At 44.7% G+C, this 22,137-nt stretch overlaps 1 protein-coding gene across 2 annotated transcripts in view; it reads left to right on the top strand.

The window, feature by feature from the left end:
- Spock1 (SPARC (osteonectin), cwcv and kazal like domains proteoglycan 1) overlaps positions 1-21,626 on the top strand; it is a 481,068-nt gene extending 459,442 nt beyond the window's left edge. For both annotated transcript variants that reach the window (XM_036187825.1, XM_036187824.1), the window contains 5 exons: positions 5,996-6,112; positions 9,385-9,606; positions 12,462-12,524; positions 17,299-17,436; positions 18,242-21,626. In XM_036187825.1, coding sequence (XP_036043718.1) covers positions 5,996-6,112; positions 9,385-9,606; positions 12,462-12,524; positions 17,299-17,436; positions 18,242-18,432 — 731 coding nt within the window. In that variant the 3' untranslated portion in view covers positions 18,433-21,626. The remainder of the gene's footprint in view (positions 1-5,995; positions 6,113-9,384; positions 9,607-12,461; positions 12,525-17,298; positions 17,437-18,241) is intronic.
- Positions 21,627-22,137: the final 511 nt, after the last annotated feature.

The raw sequence follows: 22,137 nt of genomic DNA, 5'->3' as shown, positions 1-22,137 counted from the left end.
CTCAGCTGGACTTCCTGCAGAAGCTGCTAATAGCAAACACTCTGAGCTCGTTGATCCAGAGCCTCTCTGATTAAGTAATTATTCACAATAGCACCTAGGAGGGCTGAGGGGGATTAGTGGGAAAGGACCATCACACCAGGTCTCCATTGCGGAGAGGCCTCTCTGGGCTGGCTCCCAGAAAGAACTTGAGTCTGGCCCAACTCTTTAATTACCTTCGGAGGCACTACAGTTTAAATTAAATCCGGATTGTTTTCATATTAGCCTCTGCAGAGCCCTGAGCTAAGCATCCGTGAGGCCGGTGTGTGGGGAGGTAGGTCTGTGGCAGGTGGAGTAGTTTTTAACTTGGGCTCTTGAGCTGGAGAAGTCCATGCAATGAAGAGCAGACCAGGAGAATCAGTTCCCTGGCAGAGGTGTACAGGTATCCTGGGATGCTTGTGTAGTTCAGATTTTTGCTGTTTTCAGACATCCCCAGTTGGTGCTCAAATGTGGCTTCAGTTAGGGCTGCTAACACAGGGACACAGTCACAGGTGCCTACATCTGTCCCTCCGTGGTAGGTGTTAGCACTAGATTTGAATAAGAATGCGCATCCAGCCACCACCTGCATTTTTTACATCACTTCCCCAATGTTTTCTACACCTCTGCACACGTCCTCTCTGAAGTCTAGCCTTCTGGAATAGCCTTCTTATCATTCAGCTGCCACACTGGTTACTAACTGGAGACTAGGTTAGGATCTGGGCTAAGCTGTTGGGTGCAGTTTTGAATTTCATAGCTCCTTCTTTGTCAAGACTGCAGCATACTTTAAAGCTTCCTCCTCTGCTCTTCACCAGGCCTTAGCATTGTCTGTGGGAGGGTAGAGGGGCTGGGAAAGACTAGCCGTAGGGGCCCAGGGCTGAAGACAGGGAGCAGGCATCATGGCTGCCTCTTCCTGGTAGCTGCTCTCCTGCAATCTAACTGCTCCACAAGGTAATACTGATGGGTCAGCCATCTCTCTTCCTCCTTGTTGCCCCAAGCTGCAGTGACACAAAAAGAGGAGCCCTGTCTCTGGCTTTGGCCACAGCATACCCATCTCCCTCCGCCATCTGAAGTGCACCTGAACTGCACTTCCTGCAGAGAGCCTTCAGTTCCAGCACACTCCATATCCGTTAGAGCTCCATGCTTCTCAGCTGGGGAGGTGAGAAGGTTGGAGTAGAAAGTCTCCACATTGACTTTCTGGGCTGCTTAGCTCCTGGGGAGCTGCCACTGCTCATTGCCGTCTGCTCGTACTTTGCAAAGAGACAGAAGTCCACTGGGAGAGTGCCATGTTACCTGGCCCTTCCCTGCCTGAGTGCTGTGGTTTCCTGGGGGAGTGAGCTGTCTCTCTGCACGCTGTAGAATAATGTGCAATGGTACTGTTTTCCCTAATGAAGCCCCAGTGACTGTACATGTGCCACCAGGCAGGCTGTTCTGCAGTCCTCCCGAATGGCCATTGTTCTCACCCCAAAGCTAATGAAGGCAAGAGCCTCACTCGCTGCCCCCTCCATCCTGAACTGCTTGGCCGACCGCCGTCTGTGTCACTGGAGGAGCTTCCATTACAGGTGAAGGCCTGACCAGGCTTATTAATTGCATTCATTAGTGTTGGCCACCCACAAGCCCAGTCTATCCAAGAAGGCTGCTTCCCTCAACCCTCCCGGCATAGAACTGACTCTGCAAGATCGCAGCCTAGCTTCAAACCCCAGTCCTACCACTTAGTGTAACGTTTGACTTGGGACTTTGCAACCTATATGCTCAATAAATCATTCATGTTTTCTTCCCATAAATATATTTTGAACAGTTACTACATACCACCTACAATAAGGTTGGGAATGTGGGTGTGGGGAAGTCACATCAATCACCCATCACACAGCTTATCCAACTAGAAGGCAGACAGAAATTGAAATCCCAGTCTCTTGGTCTTCTATTGGCACAGCTATAAACTAAATGAGGGGAGATGTTATTCTTTATAGCATCAGTATCTCCTCGGGCTTAAAAATAAAGCATAACAATAAAATCCCAACATATCATGCAGATAGTTAGGATGTGAGTCCCTGCCAGTAGCTGTGAGCTATGCTTTGCTGATATCTTATTCCATGCAATGATGCCAGAAGCTAAGCTTCATTTTGCCATTTCACAGATGGAAAAACTACAGTTTACAAAAGGCAGTGAGAGGGTTATGAGAGTCCATCAATAGCTGCATAATGAGAGCATCCTTCAAGCAGGTAACGGGCTGCATTCCATGCTGAGGGCTAACAGTACTAGTTTATGCTCTTATGATCAAGGGGAAGATGGCACTGGGCTGGAAGACCTTGGGAAAGAAATAACCTTAAAGCTGAGATGTAAGGGAGACATGGGCAAGGCAATGGGGCTAGGGATGTTGAGGTAAAGAGTGTGTGTGTGTGTGTGTGTGTGTGTGTGTGTAGCCAGTAAGGCCAAAGCACAGAAGACCATGGATTAATCCTGTGGGCCACTTAAATCATGGACTTAGGCTCAGCCAACAGAGCATCCAGGAGCCTTAGAAATAGCCAGACAAGAAAGTGACTTGACCCAATGTCCAATTCAGAATGGTCACTCACTGTAGAGAGTAAGCCTGGGAGAGCAGTTAGGAGCCTGCTGTGGCAACCCAGTGGGGAAAGTTGTGGTGGATAGATGGGAACAGGCAGTGGAGACAGTGGAAGAAAAAAGCATTTTGTGGCCAACTGTTTGGGAAGGTGAGGAGCATGAGGAAATCCAGGGCAACTTCTAAGTGTCTGCTCTGAGGGCAAATATCTGAAGGACCACTTCCTGCCTCCTGGATGTGGCACTGCTGGAGGGGTCGTCAGTGGGTCCTGTTGGAGCAGACTGAGTCAAGTAAGAAAGATGCAGTGATCAGACAGGAAAACAGGATTTCAGCAGAGGACTCTGAGCAGAGACTTCTTGGAGGAAGAGAGCAATAGAAGCCCAGTCAGAGACAGGACAGGAGCAGAACCGAATACAGTTGACCTCAGTGATGCCCACATGCCGAGAGATAATATAGCAAAACAGACCAGGGGCCGGGTTGTCCTGGTTTAACCAGATGTCCCCAAGGAGAGCATCATTTGCTCTGCAGACTGATTCTCCCGCCAGGAGACATGGGGGTTAGGTTGGGGCAGAACTCCTCTGTGACAAGAATTGTCCCACTTCCTGGCAGAGTATAGGAATGGCAGGTGGGTGTGGTTCGCTGTTTCTTTCTGGAAAACAATACTTTTCCTTGGGAAATACTCTGGCTTCCAAGTTCCTAAATTGTGATTTCCAGTTAGTCCCACCATTGGAGGAGTGATAGACATCTTAAGAGGCAGCCATCCTGTGCTGTGGCTAGAGTGCCGAATCTGAACAAATAGCTCTCTGCAGGCCATCACCCTTTATTATTTCCTCTGGAATATATCATGCTCCAGGCAGACTGTGCTTGGCTTTCTCCTCACAAAGACCACTCTGTTGAAGATACTGAGTGAACTGGGCCCAGTAATTGAGTGTCTTCTATCTCTGTTTCTGTTCTCTGATCTCACTCCAGCCATGCCATGGCTCCCTGCTCCCGGACTTGCTGTTGAGTGACACATTCACTCTTTCAAGATTGCACTGTCCATTTCCTTCAGCCATCCCTGGCCTCTGTGCTCTGTGAAGCCTGGGGGAAATCCAGCAGGCTTATGAATATACAGGTTACCTGCATGTCTCAGGATTTAGTTAAACATGGCTGGCTAATTTATCTTTCAGTGTGTGAGTGATTTCATTGAGAGTTGACTTGGCAATTTTCTCTGCTCAGAGAACATTTCTAAGTAGATGGTGCACTAGCAATAGATGGAAAATGAATGCTATTAATTTTCAATTTCCAAATGTGAGATTGGCTGGAGAGTTCATATCCTGGTTTGGATAATCATACTACTCTTTAGAGCTGAGCAAATCAGAAAGGCACAGGCTTGGTCTTCAGAGGCTCTGAGTTGGAGTAGATAAGTAGGTGAGTGTGAGCATGTTTCTAGAACCAGACTTGGTACGCAGGCAAAATCAAGAACCTCTGCCTTCAGTAGCAACTGCTTCTCTTCCTGTTTGTGAGCACAAGTTAGCAGAGGTGTTGGGAGGTGGCTTGTGGGAGCTTACAATCTTCTCAATCTGGCTCAAAAGGCCAAAGGAAAGAGGGGAAAGACACACATTTGGGTAGCTAGTTATCATGGGGAGCCCCTGTGAAGTTAGAAATCAGAGAATAAAAGCCACCTTCACCCAGTTCCAACCAGTGCAGCAGCCTGCTCTGGTGGCAAGATCTGGATCCTGTGCTACCTAGTGCAAGGTCTCTGCCAGGTAGGGAATGAGCCAACTTGGGATGGGACATGTACCCAAGGTTTGTTGTGACCTCTTACCCCGGGTTTACAGATAAGGAAACTGAGGTCCCAGGAGATTTAGGGATAGGTCTGTGATGGATGATAAAACTGAGATTCACTCTAGTCAGTGTGACCCCATGGTGTGACATTCTACTACCAACAAGACAGTCTGTTCCACTTCCTACCTGTGTCTCACACTATAGTCAGGTCTGTGTGTTAAAGGCAAAACAGCACCTCCAGGTCGTTAACAACTTGGCATCTTCAGCTTGCATCCTATGTGAAGTGAAGGTAGGGATGAAATATGGCAGTTACGTGGAGGCAGCTTGGGCTGCATTTCCACACCCATCTGAACTTGGAGAAAGACCTTTCTTGTGTGAGGTCTGTAAAGTGGGCTGCTGCTCCAACCCATCGTTTAGTAGACATGAGCTGTAAAATGAGGAAAGCACCTGCCGAGGATCACCTTTTCTGCATTCTCCCCAACAACAAGGCTGTCTGCTGGGGCCTGGCACTGGGATTCAAGTCAAGCATTGTGCTTTCTGGAGGCTGGAGTGGGGTTGGGATGACACTTTATATCTCCATCATTGCCCTCTGAGGCTTCCAGGGCATCAGCCTGGAGCATCAGCATGTTCTAAGCTGCCAACTGTGTCCACTCAACACTGGGAGAGGACTGGATTTAGCTCCCCATTAGAGCAGTGGTGTGCTCAGCCTCTTAGCTTACTTGCTCTGCTCCAGCTTTAGAGTTTGGAAAAGCTAACAGACATGAAGGTCTGTTCCTGGTTCCCCTTTGGCCTTATGGCTTTTAAACTTTTCTCTAATTGCAGAAGGACACAAAACAAGTGCTCCCTTTCCAGGGTCCTGAGAGCATCCCACTGCTGCACCCCTAGCCAAGATTCTCTCACTCAGAATGAATGTGGGCCCTGAAGGAATGGCAGAGAGCTTTACAGAGTCCGCTCCAGTCTCTCCACCATCCCCTCTCAAGTCTCAGCCTTCTACAGACCCTCAAATAGTTTGTACCCACTTATCTGCTGCCACCCATCAAACTGGCTTTCTTCTTGTCCTTATCAGTATCAGCCCCCATCATTCTGTCATACACTAAAATGGGGAACCAGGGCTGAGGCAGAAAGGGCTTTTCCATGCTGAAGACGTTTACCTGTCAGCAGTTGAGAGTTGTCATGAGTACATGGAAGCATGGAAGGAACAAAAAAAGAGGCCAAATTCACAAGTCCACCTTGTCCAAATCCAAAATGGGCAATCTGCTGCTCCTGGGCTCCCCTAGGAGCACGAGCTGGTTAATCTCTTAGTGTGAGCATACCGGAAGGTGTCATGTTCTCTGGCAAAATTGCAATAACAAGTTTTATGTGCTTAGCAAAGGGATGTCAGTCAGGCTTGGAGGATGCTGCATAAATGTGAAGTGCCAGCAGCTTGCTTTATCTGAGACTGGTCAAGTCTGAACAGCCTGTCCGTGTGTCCTGGGAATTGAGGACAATCTTTACTTGTCCCACATTTGACTTATGACAGAAGCATCCCTTGCAGGGGGCTGTTTTCAGAGTGTCTGGGCAAGGAAGATTGTCTGGAATGCAGCTTGGCCAATGACCTTGTACACTGAGGGTGCAAAGCCCAGGTGCTCACCATCTGCTCTGTGTGTTTCCCTGCAGCCTGCACAGACAAGGAGCTGAGGAACCTCGCTTCCCGGCTGAAGGACTGGTTCGGGGCTCTTCATGAGGATGCCAACAGAGTCATCAAGCCTACCAGCTCTGATACAGCCCAAGGCAGTAAGACCACTCTGCTCTTGCTATTTCACGCTAAGTATCCCTCTTCTCAATTATCAGACACATGGATTTAGCAGCAGCACATTTTGGTTAAAGAGATTTAAAACAAGTCCTGATTTTAGAAACATTAAATTATTAAAGAGGGGTGATGCTTTAGAATCAAGAGAGATATATCTTTTATTTTGGAAAAAATGTGATTTCAAGGAGATTGTGTTTTATAGAGATATTTTAGAAAATATACTACATAGAAAAAAGTTGCGTGTATATGTGTGTGTAAATATGTACATACACATATAGTACTACCTACCCATTTAACAACTTAAACATACTACAGTATTACATTGAAGTACTTTTCCTTGCTGTATATGGAAATTCATGTGTGTTAGAAAGTTTACACACTTTACAGGCTGATATACCATTTGGAAATTTAAATACCTAGAAATATCATTATGCTTTCATGTTATTGAGTGGTTTCTTGCAGGAGCCAAATAGGATCCTAATCATGACTATAACAACTTAAGGAGCCTTTAATTGGGACATTTGGGTTTTTGCTAATATAAGCAATAGTGTAGCAAGCAGCTTGAATAATGTGCTTTTTGTGTATACTGAGCAGCTGGGTTTAACTTTCCCCAGAAACCATGACAGGTGCCCTTCCCTTTCTTCCCTATTAATACTCAAGCTCCTGAAGGAGCCCCCAGAACCCACACATACTTATACTCTGCCTGTCCATGCTTTGAATTCCAAGGTAGGTGTGCTAACTGCTACAACAGAGATCACTGATCCACCTGATCCTTTGTTCTTTGGCTGGGTATGCATTTGAGATGACCTGGTCAAGGTATTAGCCTCCTTCCCTCGGGTGTTTGGACAGAACTGTGAAAGTAATGTTCCTGGCTTGAAGGCAGGAGGTGAGAGGTGACAGTGTGGACTCTGCCACCCAGCTGGACCTGTCTGCTCTCCAGCCCAGTGTGGCAGTCCACATGCTTTCCCAGACATTAGGAAAGCTGAAAAAAGAAGAGCCTTTAAAGACAGGATCCAAACTAGCCTGAGCCACATGGAAAGATGCTGTCTCAAGAACAAAAACAGTGGTCTTAACTTTTGGTAATCCTTTCACACCCACAGCTTCCTGGAGAGGTGAGTGAAGAGTCCTGATAGAAGGGATGCTTAGTGAAGCAGCTCAGCTCTTCCGCCTTAATGGTGACATAGCACATGCTTCTCAGAATGTGCTGTATGGGAGGTAGTTCTTGGTAGCTGTGTCTATAGGATGGTGAGGTGAGAGAGGTGTTTTGTTTTGTTGGTGTTTGTTTTTCCCCCATTCCTCCCAGAAGTTCCTTGGGAGTTTGTGAACACTAATTTCCATCTAGAAAAGCTTGTCTGTGAGTTGCCCAACAGCAGAGCAGCCCCAGGCTTTCAGAAAGCAGGCTATTGGGAAGAAGCATCCTCAAAGCCTCCAATCAATCCCCAGAGCCTTTCTGTAGACAGGTGGGAGCCTGGGAAATACCAGTATACTCAGTAGTCAACTGAGTTCCCAAAGCCACTGTAGGCTTGGTGATCTGAAACTACCAAGGCAGGGGTGTGTGTGTGTGTGTAGAGGAAGGATACTTTGGTGCTAGGAGGCCAGAGAAAAGAGCAACACATTTGTCAGCCATAAGTCCTGAGGGGCAGCTCCCAAGCCTTGCTCCAGCTCTGTCCTCTGTCTCTGACAGCTTCGTATGCCAGGTGCAGGTGCCCTTTTCTGAAACTGGAAATGGGGTAGAGCAGGCTTGACCTTTTTCCTAAGCCACACAGCTTGGCATTTCTTCTGGTTGATAATCATGATAGTCACTAAAGAAGAGGCTATGTCACATCCATGGTCCTCATCTGGAAAAACAACTTAAAATGAATAAATTTAAATATGTGAAGATTTATTTAAAAGAGTAAATTTAAGACTGGCTAGGAAACTCCTATCTGGCTGGAAAACAAATATTTTTACTGATAAGATGTGCCCAAAGGGTATTAAAGAGAAAATGGAGGTCTCCCTCAGAGATCCTCTAGCCTGATTAGCGAGCATCAGCAGTGAGGGGAGCCTGGCCTCCCCGAGAGCTCACAGGAGGTAGATGCTGTCTTTGTGTAGATTTTTGTACAGATTCGCCATGAAGATGTTGCTTCATATTCTGAGTCCCTCTAAACCAAGGCTCCCCAGGGCACAGAATAGAAGTGGAGGGGACACTGGAGAGGATAGTCTGTCTCATCAGGACCCTGTGCTGCAGACACTGTATCCCAAACATGACATCCTAAGCCAGATGGATGCTTTCAGGACAGATGTATCAAAGAAGGCACAGGGAGCCTGGGAGAGATGGTGTGGGGACTCTAGATCTGGACTGGGCTGCCTGGGTTTCAGTCCTAATTCTGAAATCATATGATCTTGCTATTTATTCATCTATATGGTAGTGATGATGGCATTTCATATGACTGCTACTTGGATTTTGTGAGATAATGAAGCATATAGCACTTAGAAACATTTTATCTGTAGTGTCCTAAGAAAATAAAGCCATTCCTCGATACTCAGTGCCTAAAATAAGCATGGCTTTTACCATCCCTTGACTCTGATAGAAAGATGGGCTTGGTGTCTGTCCGCCATGCTTGGGCTTCCAGAGTGTGGAGCTGAGTGTAAGCAAGCATTCCGGGTTTACAGTCTCCACATGGACACAGAAACTTCTAAGGAAAAACGACTTCCCCTTCCCTGGGGAAATAAGAAAGAAATGGCTGTCTGAGTTGATCTGGATTCCATCTCCTGTGGCTCCTCGGGGATTACAGAAAATAAGAAAGGGGAGAGAGGCAGGATTGGGTGCTCTGCCCTCCAGCCTCAGACTGGGCCGAAGGGTCCGATGGAATAGATGGAGCCTCTGAGTCTCATTCACCTGCGGTTGTCTCCCCCACACTCAACTCCTTTCTCCAGTATTTTGTTCTGAGTCTTCGTTTTCCCTAACCTGGTGAGCTCGGGTTTCGGTATTCCACATCTTATGTTTCAATGTGTTTGTGGTTCTCCCTCCACATGTGTCTTGCAAGCGGGTTTATAGACAATGGAACTCACATTTCTACCACAGATATGTTATCATAGGGAACGATTTTCCTTTTGAAGATATTTTCCCCAAAGTTGGCTGTGTTTTGGACATTTGTATGTCTCATATATAAAGGAAATAGCCTGAAGAGAGGACACGATAGCTGCACTCCGGCCACTCTGGAGCAGCAGAATGAGCTCCCTGCCTGGTAGGCTGAGTTGCCCCTTTCTCTCACAGGGTTTGACACCAGCATCCTGCCCATTTGCAAGGACTCCCTGGGCTGGATGTTCAACAAGTTGGACATGAACTATGACCTCTTGCTGGACCACTCGGAGATCAATGCCATCTACCTGGATAAGTATGAGCCCTGCATCAAGCCTCTCTTTAACTCCTGTGACTCCTTCAAGGACGGCAAACTCTCTAACAATGAATGGTGCTACTGCTTCCAGAAGCCAGGAGGTGAGGTGGGACCCAAGGCCCCCAGTAGCTGCGCTGGGCGGGGAGGGCACAGAGATCTGTGTGCAGAAAGACCCAGCTGTCAATCACCCTATGGGACAGCAAGCCCAAAGACGCCTGTCTACTTTTAATAAGACATTTCAGAAAACTTAGAGTAAAAAGGTGGTAGCTCCTCAACTGAGGAATTCTTCCCTTTGGGAAAGAAAGCAGCATCCTCACCATGCTTAGCATTTTCATCTATGAAATGGGTGTGTAGAAACCTTTGCTACTTCCTTCCCAAGGCCACCATGAGATTCTCAGTGTGAAAAATACTATATAAATGTAAGAAGATCTTATTTCCCATTGTCACATGAATTCTCCTTAATTATAATATTTTGCTTATAACAAACTACAGATAACAAAAGACTCTGGATCTAAGGAATATAAAAAAGGATATTGGAGTCTCCTGTCACTCAAAGTCAGGCAAGGGAGCCAGCCTGCCGCCGCATTCCATCCAGCGGCAGTGCTCTGCCTTCCCCTGGGCCACCTTTCCTGTCTGCCTTTGCTTCGGTCTCTGCCTCCTGGGGTGTACCCAGCGGACCAGAAGTCTGGCTGGCTGTCTACTAATAGTATTTAAATTTTGCAATACTTATGCATGTGCACAAAGATGCCGGGACACACATCAAAAATGTAGACACTCCAAAGAGCTTTCAGTGAAGAATAATTCCATGTGCACATTCATAGAGTTCTCAGGTATATCCCCAGTGGCAGAGCATGTGTCTTTACATTTCAGCACAGTTGCCAATTTGCCTTCCAAAGAAGTTGTATTAGATATTTTTGGTAAGAGAAAAAAAAAAATCAGGATGCTATTTCTTCACAACAGTATTAGTCCTAGTCACTATTGCCAAAGTGGGACAAAAATGATGCCACCTCCCCACGGGCTTCTTTCTGTTTATCGTGAGTGAATCTGAGTAACTTTGCTCATCTCTGGGACACTCAGGTTTCTATTTCCTCAAAATAATTTTATGTTCTTTGTACATTTTTCCTATTGAAATTGTGTAGGAAAATCTATGGACTTAGAGACTTGCTTGTGATGAATATTGCATTTTTTTTCCAACTCTACTTTGTACATTTTTCTTGTTAGTGAGAAAATTTTAAATTTTGACACCTTTGCATGTCTTCATTTTCTTATTCTATGCCTTTTTAAGTCATAAAGCTTGCTTTAGGCTTTGAAGGGTATTCCCCACTTGAATCTAGTAAAGCAACTTTCTCACGCTTTTGCTAACTTTGGTGGTTTTGTGTTTGTTCAAAATTTGCATTACTCTCTATGTGTGCACACAGTCAGGGAGGCCTCAGCTGCTGCTCCAAACCTGGAGATAACCACCTAGCTGCCTTTCTGTCATTTATGGTCTAATCTTTCTTCTGTGAACAGCACGTCTGATATATGTGCATGTGTCTTAGATTTATTCCTGAATACTAAGTCCCACTTTCCTAAATATCCATAAATCAATTCTATCCCATTTAGCTCACAGTTTAATAAAACAGTTTAAATCACAGTTGACTGACCCTGCGCCTGGGTATATTCTAGGTTTCTCCTCTCTTGCCATCAATTTTTATACCAGAATGCTCCTGATAGTCATGTTTTCCTTCCCTCCTAAACTTTAGGATGCATTTGTCCAATGTATTAAACCCCTCAGCGTATGATACTCAGTCCTTTATCTTAGAGGTGTGTCCTAGCTGGTGGCATTCGTATTCAGCTTTGTTCTTATCACTGTTTCGGCATGACTGTAATGAATCTTGTATGGTGGTTATAAAGATGTTAAGAAGCTCCAGAGCATTCTAACATTTCGGTAAATGGCAGTGTTAGTCATAGTAAGTACTACTTTCATACTCACAGTGGGGTTCGCTTCCCTCTTTCTCCTCACCCTGATTGAAGTCAGAAACATATGCCTTGCAAGCCATCTTTCTCACCTGGCAGCAGTAATGCCCAGGTGGTGTTAAAGCCCATGCAGTGACACACGCAAGTGGCGCTGTAGAGAGAGATGGTTGTGGGTACAGAGGTGCGGAATTCCTTCCTGTGCCACGAGGATGCTGAGCCCATGGCAGGACCTGCCAAACACATAAGATTGACGGTCTTTGTCACTTGGCCTACTGGTAAATTCTTCTCCAGGGAGACCACACAGGTCCATGCCTTCCCTGTCATCCACACTTAGTCCTGTGGCTCCCTGTCTGTCCTTCACAGCACTTTCCTGGGTGGTTGTTCACACGACATATGTTTCACAAGTGAGTACTCAGCGGCTGAAAGTAGTGAAGAGATGTTGGGGGCCTGAGTATTCAGGAGGCAGAGAGAACCGTGATGGAGTCTGGCTCTGGATGGCTTCGGTGGCTCACTGCCTTGTCCAAGCAGGCACGCCTGAGTGCTTCTAACCTCTCTCCCATGAGACAGGAGCTGCAGTAGGTCAACAAGCATTGACATCCCTGGCTAGTTGATCTGTATATTCAGAGTTCTTGCCCTCTTGTAAGGCTTAGCATCAATTTTTTTAGCTCTGAGAGGCCTTTTCTGCATGTTTCCTTTGCTGAGAAAATGAAAACATTCTTGAGCCAATCACTTGGTATTGCTTGGTTTGGTGTAAGTAGGAGGTGTCCTATATTATATAAGTAGCCTCCACATGCTATTTTAAGTGCCATATGATACGCAGCTTTTCTTAAAATTAGTAACACTAATGGCTTGAATTTGTTTTGTTACACAGTCAACAACATATGGAGCAGTTCCATACCCAGGTGTGTCGTTGCCTACATTTCACATCAAGAGTGGAGTCAATCATTAGAGATTATATTCTGTACCATCTGGAAACTGACTTCCATAAATTATTTTCTAGGTCTCCCATGCCAGAATGAAATGAACAGAATTCAGAAGCTGAGCAAGGGGAAAAGCCTGTTGGGTAAGTACACTTCCTTGCCACTCATTAGAACAACTAATTAAACCATCTACATCTCTTGTAACATTCAGCACTGCAGTGTTTATTTAATTAGGGATAGTGTCTTGTGGAAGAAGTGCCTCGTTCTCCCCCAGCCTGAGTCTTGCAGGCAGCTGGCACAGGATGGCCTCTCCCAGCAAGAGAAGCCAGAGGTCAGGCCAGGGTAGCAGGCAGCTCGGCCATGCTCGGAGTCTTCTGTTCTCTCCCTCTGATTCTGGCTACACTAACTTTTGGGTTTCTCCCTATCACAGAAAGCCATCGAATGGAGCCCATGAGTGTTTTTCCAGCTCTCAAATGAAAGGCTTTTCAGTTAGGCAATTTCTTCTCTTTGCCAAGGCTAGTTGTCCATTTAAGGAACAAGACAATCTGTGACCCTACCAGAACATATCAGATAGTGTTGAAGGGCATGCGCCTCTCTGGATGGAAGTCTCCCACCTATTTAGACACTGCTGCTTTCTCCTTTGGGTTTAAGGAGGAAGTAGGTCATTTGCAGGAGTACAGGCTCCCTTTTGGTCCTCTTAGCTCCAGGATGGGGAGGGGATGTGGTGGCCATCACTGGCACACTGGTAAATCACATTTGGTGAAAAGGGAACCTGCTTTCTCTCCCCTTAAAAAGAGCAGACAGCTGCAACATAGTAAATCAGAATTGTTCTCCTTAAGCATTCAGAGGCACATGTATCCCCTAAGCAGCCCACCATTTGAGAAGTTAATCTATTTACTTTAAGGGGTTGTGCACAATTCTAAAGATTGCAAATGCAAGCATTCTACAAAGGCTGGCTACACACCCTCTGAAGTTTGGGTCACCTCATAGTGCACCCTCTCTTCCTTCTGCTGTTGAGACCTTATTTCCATGGCTCACCTTATACTTTCACTTTTGCTAGAACATTCAACTTGTGCCTTCGAAGAACCCTTGCAGTCTTGGTTTGTCAGTGGAAAAGACATCATTCTGACTGAAGGCATGATATCTGGATATCTCCTACATAGGTTTTATCCAACTCACAGACTTCTGATGGCTAATTGTATTCCTCTACATAGGGTGATGTTTTAGATTTGAGGATATACTCATGGTCTACATGCAGTTTAAGCAACTACAATATTTTTAAAGCTCCATGGCAATGGTGATTTTGTTATCATTCATTAATTACTTGTATATAAGGTATGACACCTGACAGGTCTCATTTTCATGTTCCTCAATGTATGTGATCCAACAACTGCCTGCCTTTCTCCTAACATAATCTCACTTGTGTCTTATCTCAAACCTCCCACATTCTGAGTTCACCTAGACTGATTCATACAAATGCCATCTATATTGCTTATGAACTATTTTCTGCATGAAGAAAATCTCCTAATATAACAACTGTGTGTTCAGGGATATTCAGATTCAAATAAATAAACGAAACAAGCAACAACAAATTATAATCAGTTATAATTACTACCTACTTAGAAAAAGCAGTAATCTTATTAAATTATAGATTTAGTACAACACCTGCTTCTCACCAACCTGAAGGCTCAGCCCAATTTTAATTTATTTTGTGGTCTGTTAGGTACTGTGGTTTCCCATTCTGCTTGTTCTCTTGCTTGTTCTCTTCCTGGATTAAAAAAACACATCCAATTCTAGAAAAATCTCTCTCTCTCTCTCTCTCTCTCTCTCTCTCTCTCTCTCTCTCTCTCTCTTACACACACACACACACACACACACACACAGAGAGAGAGAGAGAGAGAGAGAGAGAGAGAGAGAGAACTATATATGCAAATAGTTAACATCTTTAAAGCAAAAATCACCAATAACATTCTATCAGATCCAAACACCAGGTTCATAACAGTAAAAGCTGCCCACCATAGTATAACTTGGTTTGTATGCCTCCTAGGACTTTTAATGGGTATAATATTGTTATCAATCCTTTAAATTTTTGGTCAAACTATGGCTTATAATAATTTTTTAAAACAAACATTTATAATCATTACTTTATACAGATATAGAAATGTAAATACAACATCAAGTTCAGTTTAGCATTGTCCACTTAAATGTTCTTTTTAAACATAAAAAGAGGTTATAATTCCAAAGTCCAGACTTATTTGAAACAAAATAGTCCATAATCACAATCAGTGCACATGGGACAGACCAACATATTGTGAGACAGGAAGTATTGATTGTAACTTGAAAGTATCTTCAAAGTTACACCTAAAACATTTGTACAGAAAATTGAAATTAGAAGATGGAAAATGCTCCTTTTTATATCATGAGAACATTTGGGAAGGCAAACACTTCACCTTCTAAAAAGTAAGATGTGTCATAGGCTGCTAGTGTCCTCATTACTTTAAGACTAAATATAATAGACTTTCACAAATAATGAGCTCAAGTAGACACACATTGGATATAGAATAATTGAACGGTGTGACTCACAATCATATTTGCATATGCAGTCATGCAGATTTGCATGAAATACCTGTCATGGGCAGTCCCATCAATAAAACACATTTTGAACAAGCACATCTCAAACTCACATGGCCCAGACCATGAGAAAAAGAGATGTCAAGGAAGTAAAACAAATCTAGAGCTGAATATGTCAGCTGAATGAAAATATAAAAGGGCTATACACCAACTCCACAGAAACAGCGTGAAGCCCACAAAAGCACATGTAACTTCAAACACATTATCAAAAATAATGAGCAGAACTAGATTTCAACTCAAAACCCCCAAGAACACAGTAAGCAGAAATGATTAGAGAATAAACAGTGAAAGAAGGGATGTGGATGGTGGTGCTTTAGAAACGGCTGGTTCTTCACAAACTGACGGAACAGAGAAAGCCTGACAGACGTAGACGAGAGGTCCTGAGTTAAAAGTGAGCAGTCCAAACCCAGTACAGACGGAAGGTCCTTACCACCCTCACAATTGACTTTGGGGGTGCAGGGAGCTGAAGAGATGACTCCAGGGTTAAGAGCACTTGCTGCTCTTGCAGAGAACCCTAGTTCAGTTCCCAGGACCTACATGGCAGCTCACAACTGTCTGTCACTCCAGTTCCAGGAGATCTGATGCCTCCTTCTGGCCTCCATGAAAATTACATGCACACAGTTCATAAACGTGAATGCAAGCAAGCAAGGATGCTTGCATGCGCATTTGCACACACACACACACACACACACACACACACACACACACTAAACAGAAATAAGTTCTTTTAAAAAAGAAAATCAAAATAGACTTTTGACTCAGAACCAGAAACAAGTCATTGCTAAAGAGGTTCCAGATTATGTTGCTGGTCCATGGACGAAATTGTGAAGCAAAGCTGTAAAATAATTTCAAGAAACAGTGCATTTAAGATCTCATCACTGACAGAACACCTGAGCGAGCTGCTTAAAGGCTAAAATGTGCGTTCCAGCTCATAGTTTTGGGGGTGTCAGCCAGCATGGCAGGGCAGTTCACATCAAGAAAATACAGGAAGCTTTCATGCCCCCAGTGACATACTTCCTCTAACTAGACCCCGCCTCCTTTCATCTGCTCCAGTCAGCATAAGCACACTAACAGATGCAGCCCAGCATGGCGGCTAGCAGCCTGATGCATTCCTTCTTCCTTTAGGGACTTCCACTCAGGTAATGCCAGACCCCTGATCTCACCACAGAAAGAATTCTTGGGGCCAGCCAGTGTGAAGCAAAGCTGAAGTTTATTACAGAGTGATTTTAAACACAGAATTGAGCATGATGGTCCATTGAAAGAGAGGCTCTTGGGGAAAGAAAAAGACACACTATTACAGATGTGGGCTTCCCCAAGGAGGGTGGCACTTAACTGTCTTTACAGCAGCCAAAGCTATAAGTTCAGTAGGTTCTGAAGTTACATCTTCAAAGGTTTGCTAGGAATCTAAATGAGATCCCAGGGTGGCTGCTGAGGTATGCCAGGAGGATTCTAGCTGATAAGGTAAAACTTGACACCACAAAAAGCACATGAGAGACTGAGAGCCTTGTCTAGTGAGAATCTCAGGACATATCTGAAAGAGGCTCAGGCCTTCAGCATGGTTTGCTTTTATTTTAAAATCCATATTTGAAATTTTCAATATAGAAAGAGTATTGTTGCTCTGTGGGCAATCTTTATAGGAAATATTAATTGTGGTGGAATTCTTTATTCTCAACTGTCATGAGGCTTCAGTCAGACCCTGGAGAGGGGGACTGCTTTGCCATCACATGCCCCCTGAACTGTCTATGTCTTTCTACACTGCTGTACTTCCAATAATGCCAGCCTATTATGAATCCATACAGGGATTGACCCATTGGTTAGGTCATGCCCTCTCAGTGATGGGCTTTATTAATGTGAATCCAATCAAGTTGATAATTAAGATTAATGATCAGACTCTCCAAATTTTTATCACAAGCATACTTGAGCAAAAACATGAAACTCATCAAAATTCCTAGTTGTATATGTATTCAAAGGAAATAAATTATGTGGACATGTTTAATATATAATGTACATGGGTTAGTGCCCAGAATATGTATAACTATTCGGTAATCTTGGCTGTTACCAAGCCTAATTGGAGAAAGAGCTTCCTGGAGTCCAATGTATACTTCCTCTTCAAGGCTGAGGTCCCTATAATGTTTACAAAAATGTAACCAACCGACCCCATTCTCTCCTGCTAGCCCTACAGCAGATCTTCTGCTTACATGTGAGCCCCTCCCTGTCTTAAACAGCACTAACCCCAAGCCTCCATGCCTGTTTCTCTGACTTAAATTGGCCATTTTGTTCCCACAGGAGCATTCATACCTCGGTGTAACGAAGAGGGCTACTACAAAGCCACACAGTGTCATGGCAGCACAGGGCAGTGCTGGTGTGTGGATAAATATGGGAATGAGCTTGCTGGCTCCAGGAAACAGGGCACTGTGAGCTGTGGTGAGTAAGGCCTCCTGCATCAGTCACAGCTGACTCAGGGGACCTCACTGTGTAGGGATCACAGCAGAATTCCAAGAGCCAGCTCTGGCTGTCGTGAGTCTACAATGGAGACAGAAATGCTGGAATTCCATGACCTCATGCAAAGCTGGTTTTGCTAGCAGCAGATACTCACCAATAGCACTGGGTAGACAAGTTTTTGAGTCAGGAGACTGTCACTGGTACAGCACTTAAAACTGTAACCTTCCTGATAAGGCTGAAGCACCTGGGGTACTCTAGGGCCCTGTTCTAGATGGCTTTTTATAGCTGTGATAATGACTGTATTCAAAAGGAACTTGGGGAGGAAAGGGCTTATTGGGAAGTCAGGGCAAGAACCTGGAGGCAATGACTAAAACAGAAGCCATGGAGGAGTGCTGCTTTCTGACTTACTCCCCATACCTTGCTCAGCCTGCTTTCTTATCAGCCCAGGACCACCAGCCCAGGGATGGCCCCACCCATAATGCACTGGGCCCTCCCCCATCAATCATTGATCTAGGAAATGTCCCACAGGCTTCACTACAGGGAACCTGATAGAGGCATTTTCTCAATTGAGGTTCCTCTTCCCAAATGTGTCAAGTGGATAAGAAATTAACCTGGACAGTTTTCCTGTTCACAGGGCCACTCCCTAGAGACTGTTTCAAACCAAGCTCCCACATTGCAGAAGTAATTGCCCTGGCTTTATCCTACAACTCAAGTCATAGCATAGGGAGCCCACGTGAGCCTTTAGGAACAGCGGGCACTAACCTGAGGTCTTTCCTTCCTGTGCTAGAAGAGGAACAGGAAACTTCAGGAGACTTTGGCAGCGGTGGCTCCGTGGTCCTGCTGGATGACCTGGAGGATGAGCGGGAGCTGGCACCAAAGGACCAAGAGGGGAAGCTGAGTGTGCATACCCGGGCCGTGAGGGAAGATGATGAGGACGAAGACGATGACAAAGAAGACGAGGTTGGGTACATATGGTAGTGCCCGCCAGGAAGAGGACACACTTTTGGCACAGATTTGCAAGCCGCTTCCTTTGCCTGCGTTTGTATCTAAGACTCCGAGGCCAGCAGGTCTCCTCTCCGCTGTCGCTCTCTGTACCAGGGCTAAGGTTTGGAAGACCCCTTCCCAGAGCATTCTGAATTTGCATACAGTTGTGTGGGAGAAAGGATATTGTTCGTGTTTCTTGTTTTTGTTTTCACCGGATGACAGAATGGCTGGCTTAAGAAAAGCCTCCTTCCCTCCTGTAAGGTTTTTGCAACTAGCATGTGATTTATGTGGAATCCAACAGTGCGGGGAGCCCCACCCTCTCAAGTGTCCACGACCCTCTCTGATTACCCACACCGGTGGTTATTACAGCATGGTTCCCAGCCTTATGGTGTCTAAGTGCTTTTCTTGTGTCCCGTAGATGTTGTGGAATCCACGCCACGCTGTTCCTGTTCTTCCTGTTCTCCCCACCACCTCTGGTGTTTATTAAAAATTAATTTTCATGTCACTGTATCTGGCTTCCTACAATGACAGCCTTAATTCAGTCAAAGTCCCTTTGGAGAATTCATTTCCTTTTTTAAAAATTAAGATCTCGATGTTCCCCCTTGCACATCCACAAACAGGTATCTATGCTTACATGACTTGCACACACACCTCTCAGCCGAGGGTCTGGTCATACACCATACACTGAAAACACTTTAGAAAAACTATGGCTTTTAGTCAGCATCTCCAGATGCAGAACACAAACTGGTATATGAAATCCCTCCTGGAGTCCTGTTTGCACTGACACTTGGCATGTGTAGCCCACAGCCTGTGGAGGATCCTCCATGCAGTCGCAGAGTGACTAGAAGCCTTTTTGATTTGGATAAACCTCTGTTTGCCTAAATTGTAGCCCCCTCATCCCCCACAGAAGCCATGCAACTCCTACTTGGGCAGCTTCACAAGCCATTTCTTCATTTTAGCTCAAAGCTCCCCTGAGGATGCAGCATATCTGCCTGGGGCATCTCCCTTCCCTACCCTCAAGGGCTCTTTCTAAGGCATTCTTACCAAGTTCCTGATCTCCAAGTAGACAGTGTCATGATAGTCCATAGGAAAAAAGTTAGGATTCTTCATGTTTTCTTTTTCCCCCTTTATATCCACAAATTATGACCAGGGTATAAAGCCTCTAAGAGTTCCTCTTTCTCACCTATTATTTAATAGAAAGCCCCAATGGAGGCCTAGGAAGAGATTCATCATAGCACAAGAAGCTAGCCAGGGAGTCACATGTCAATGCATGTGGAGAAACCACAGAAGTAGTTTTATCACGGTCTGTTTCCTCATTATTGGCATCTAGTTTCAGTAATGACATCATCTCTATATTCTTCCAGATTTCTTTCACACAAGTACCAAAGAGTGGACCTCAGTGCAGCCCCGTTCAGATCAGGGCCAGTTTGCCAAGCTCTGCCTACTTGCTTCCTGCCTAGCCAGTGCCCCTAACCAGCCACGACTGGTCAGGAACCATTTCTACTTTACCCTAACAGGCCACAGGCTGCCAGCATTATCTCTTTGTTGCCCTTGCCTTCCCCAGTGAGTTTTAGCCAGTCCACAAGACAGATCTATTAACTCAGGCAAAAAGTGAATTTGATCAAATCAGTCTCCCACCCTAAATTGGCCTTCTATATGTAGTAAGCCTCCTTTAATTAGTAATTCCCTCCTTGCACAGGATGGACAAGGTTACATTGGCCCAAGTATTCTTCTCATGTGGGAAATGAACACATGGTGCCGTTTGCTCCCTTGGCCTGATAGACACAAGGACGTAGGGTTTCTGTGTGCTTCTTCTCTATGGAGGCACAGACTTGCTCAGTTTGGGGATCTCAACAACATCCTCCCCAGTCCCATAGTTTGTTTTTGTTTTTTCCCCACTCTCAAACTGATCATAATTTAGATCATAATTTAGAAAACAGGTGCTCAATTGCAGCTAAATTGTGATAGAATACATTAAAAAGACATATTAGAAATCTCAGTTTAGGCCATCAACATAAGCCATTGTTATTATTTCTTTTGAGCTTGGAAAAAATGCACAAGAGAACAAATTAACAATCAGCAAATTGATTTCTCTTTGAGAAACTTCTAGGAACCCAATGAACCACTTATTTTGTCTAATTATCTTGTGACAAGTGTCACATTAAGATGGTACTTAGAGCTCCTTAACATTATCTTGATGGTGGAGAAGAGTGCTCAATGGGCAATTCCCAGGAAGGTAATGAGATGTCGTTTTCTGAGACATTCCAAGAAGATATTTTGATTCATTAAAATATTAAATCAAAAGTCCTTGAGGTCTGGAGCCCACATCAAGAAAGCAGTACCAGTACCACTTCTCACACCCCACCTTGGGTTTTAAGGACAGTTCTTTATAATAGTACTTAAAATTAGACTTCTCCTGAGATGGAGAACTTCTGTTGTCCTGTTTGGAAGGAGCCTTTAATTCCAATAATTTAATCCCAATAATTCTAAGCACCACATGATGCTTTTCAAGCATATCTACTGTGATGACTATCCCCTTGTTTATGTAGGTCCTGAGTTGAATCCTTACTGACTTATTCTTAGAAATCCTTCAGTTGATACTGTTACTCTAATTCTACAGTTATTTAATACCATTACTGTGGCATCCAATTTAAACCTCAGAATTCTCTTCCACATGGTTCACTGTCTGCAATATTAATGTGTTTCGTTTCCACAGCTATTCTCAGCATGGGGATGCCTTCATATGGCTTTCTCTCAGTTTCTCCTTTGTGCCCACATACTGGAAATGTGACTTCTCTGTCCAGGTCTTCCCTCTGCTCATCCCACAATGCCATTGGTGTTGGGCTTGCTTTTGTTTTGCCTTGACCACACTGTACAGTAACATCCAAGAGCCCTTTCTACATTGGGTGGTTTTGGTCTTTTTACACCTTTTCTCAGTCACTGATGTTTGTCCCCGTTCAATGTGTAGCCTTGTAACAAAAGCCCATCAAATCCAGAGTGTCTGTTTGTTGTCCCTATTGTAGGTGAAATAGTGATGTAGAAAATCTAGTACTCTGAATGCTTTTCCATGTAGACTTTTCTGGAATGTGAACACAACTCTTTGGTTAATAGCAAATGCTTACCTGTAGTCCTGAGTAGGCGCAGTTCTGTCTGTCTCAATAAATTTTACTTTGTCTGCAACATGTGAATGCTTGTGTTTTGTTAGCATAGGTATGAATTTGACTCACCGAGTCCCCAAACAACTACAGTCTGGGGTGCCAAGTAATTGCCACTGGGGCTGACAGTCAAGACTGCCATGACTTAGAGATGACCTGCTGGACACCTGGTGTCTCTCAGATGTCCCCATCAGCTTATTGTGCCTGCTCGGAGGCATGTCACTGCAACCCTCCCATCTAACTGCTTTTGATTCTCTCTGGCTCCGGCTTTTTCCTTGGCCTTGCTGGATTTCACTCTTGTCATCCCTACTCAAACTTAACATTTTTCAATTTCAGTGAAGATTGGGTGTAAGTCTTTCTCCTTTTCTTCAAGAACCCCACCGCTCCTCCATGAATTAGCCTACCAGATGCTTGTCAAGCCGGTGAGCATCCAAACTGGGACAGAGCATGCATCCATATTTGTCCCAGTGTGCTTGTGACTAACTCATACATCCATCAAATTGCTGCTGTTCAGTGGAGTCCCATTGGCATGGCATAGTCTCTG

The sequence above is a fragment of the Onychomys torridus genome, chromosome 5, assembly GCF_903995425.1.
Source record: "Onychomys torridus chromosome 5, mOncTor1.1, whole genome shotgun sequence".
In the NCBI taxonomy this organism is placed as follows: Eukaryota; Metazoa; Chordata; class Mammalia; order Rodentia; family Cricetidae; genus Onychomys; species Onychomys torridus.
Note: the sequence above shows the minus strand (reverse complement) of the source record. Positions and strands in the feature narration are given on the sequence as shown.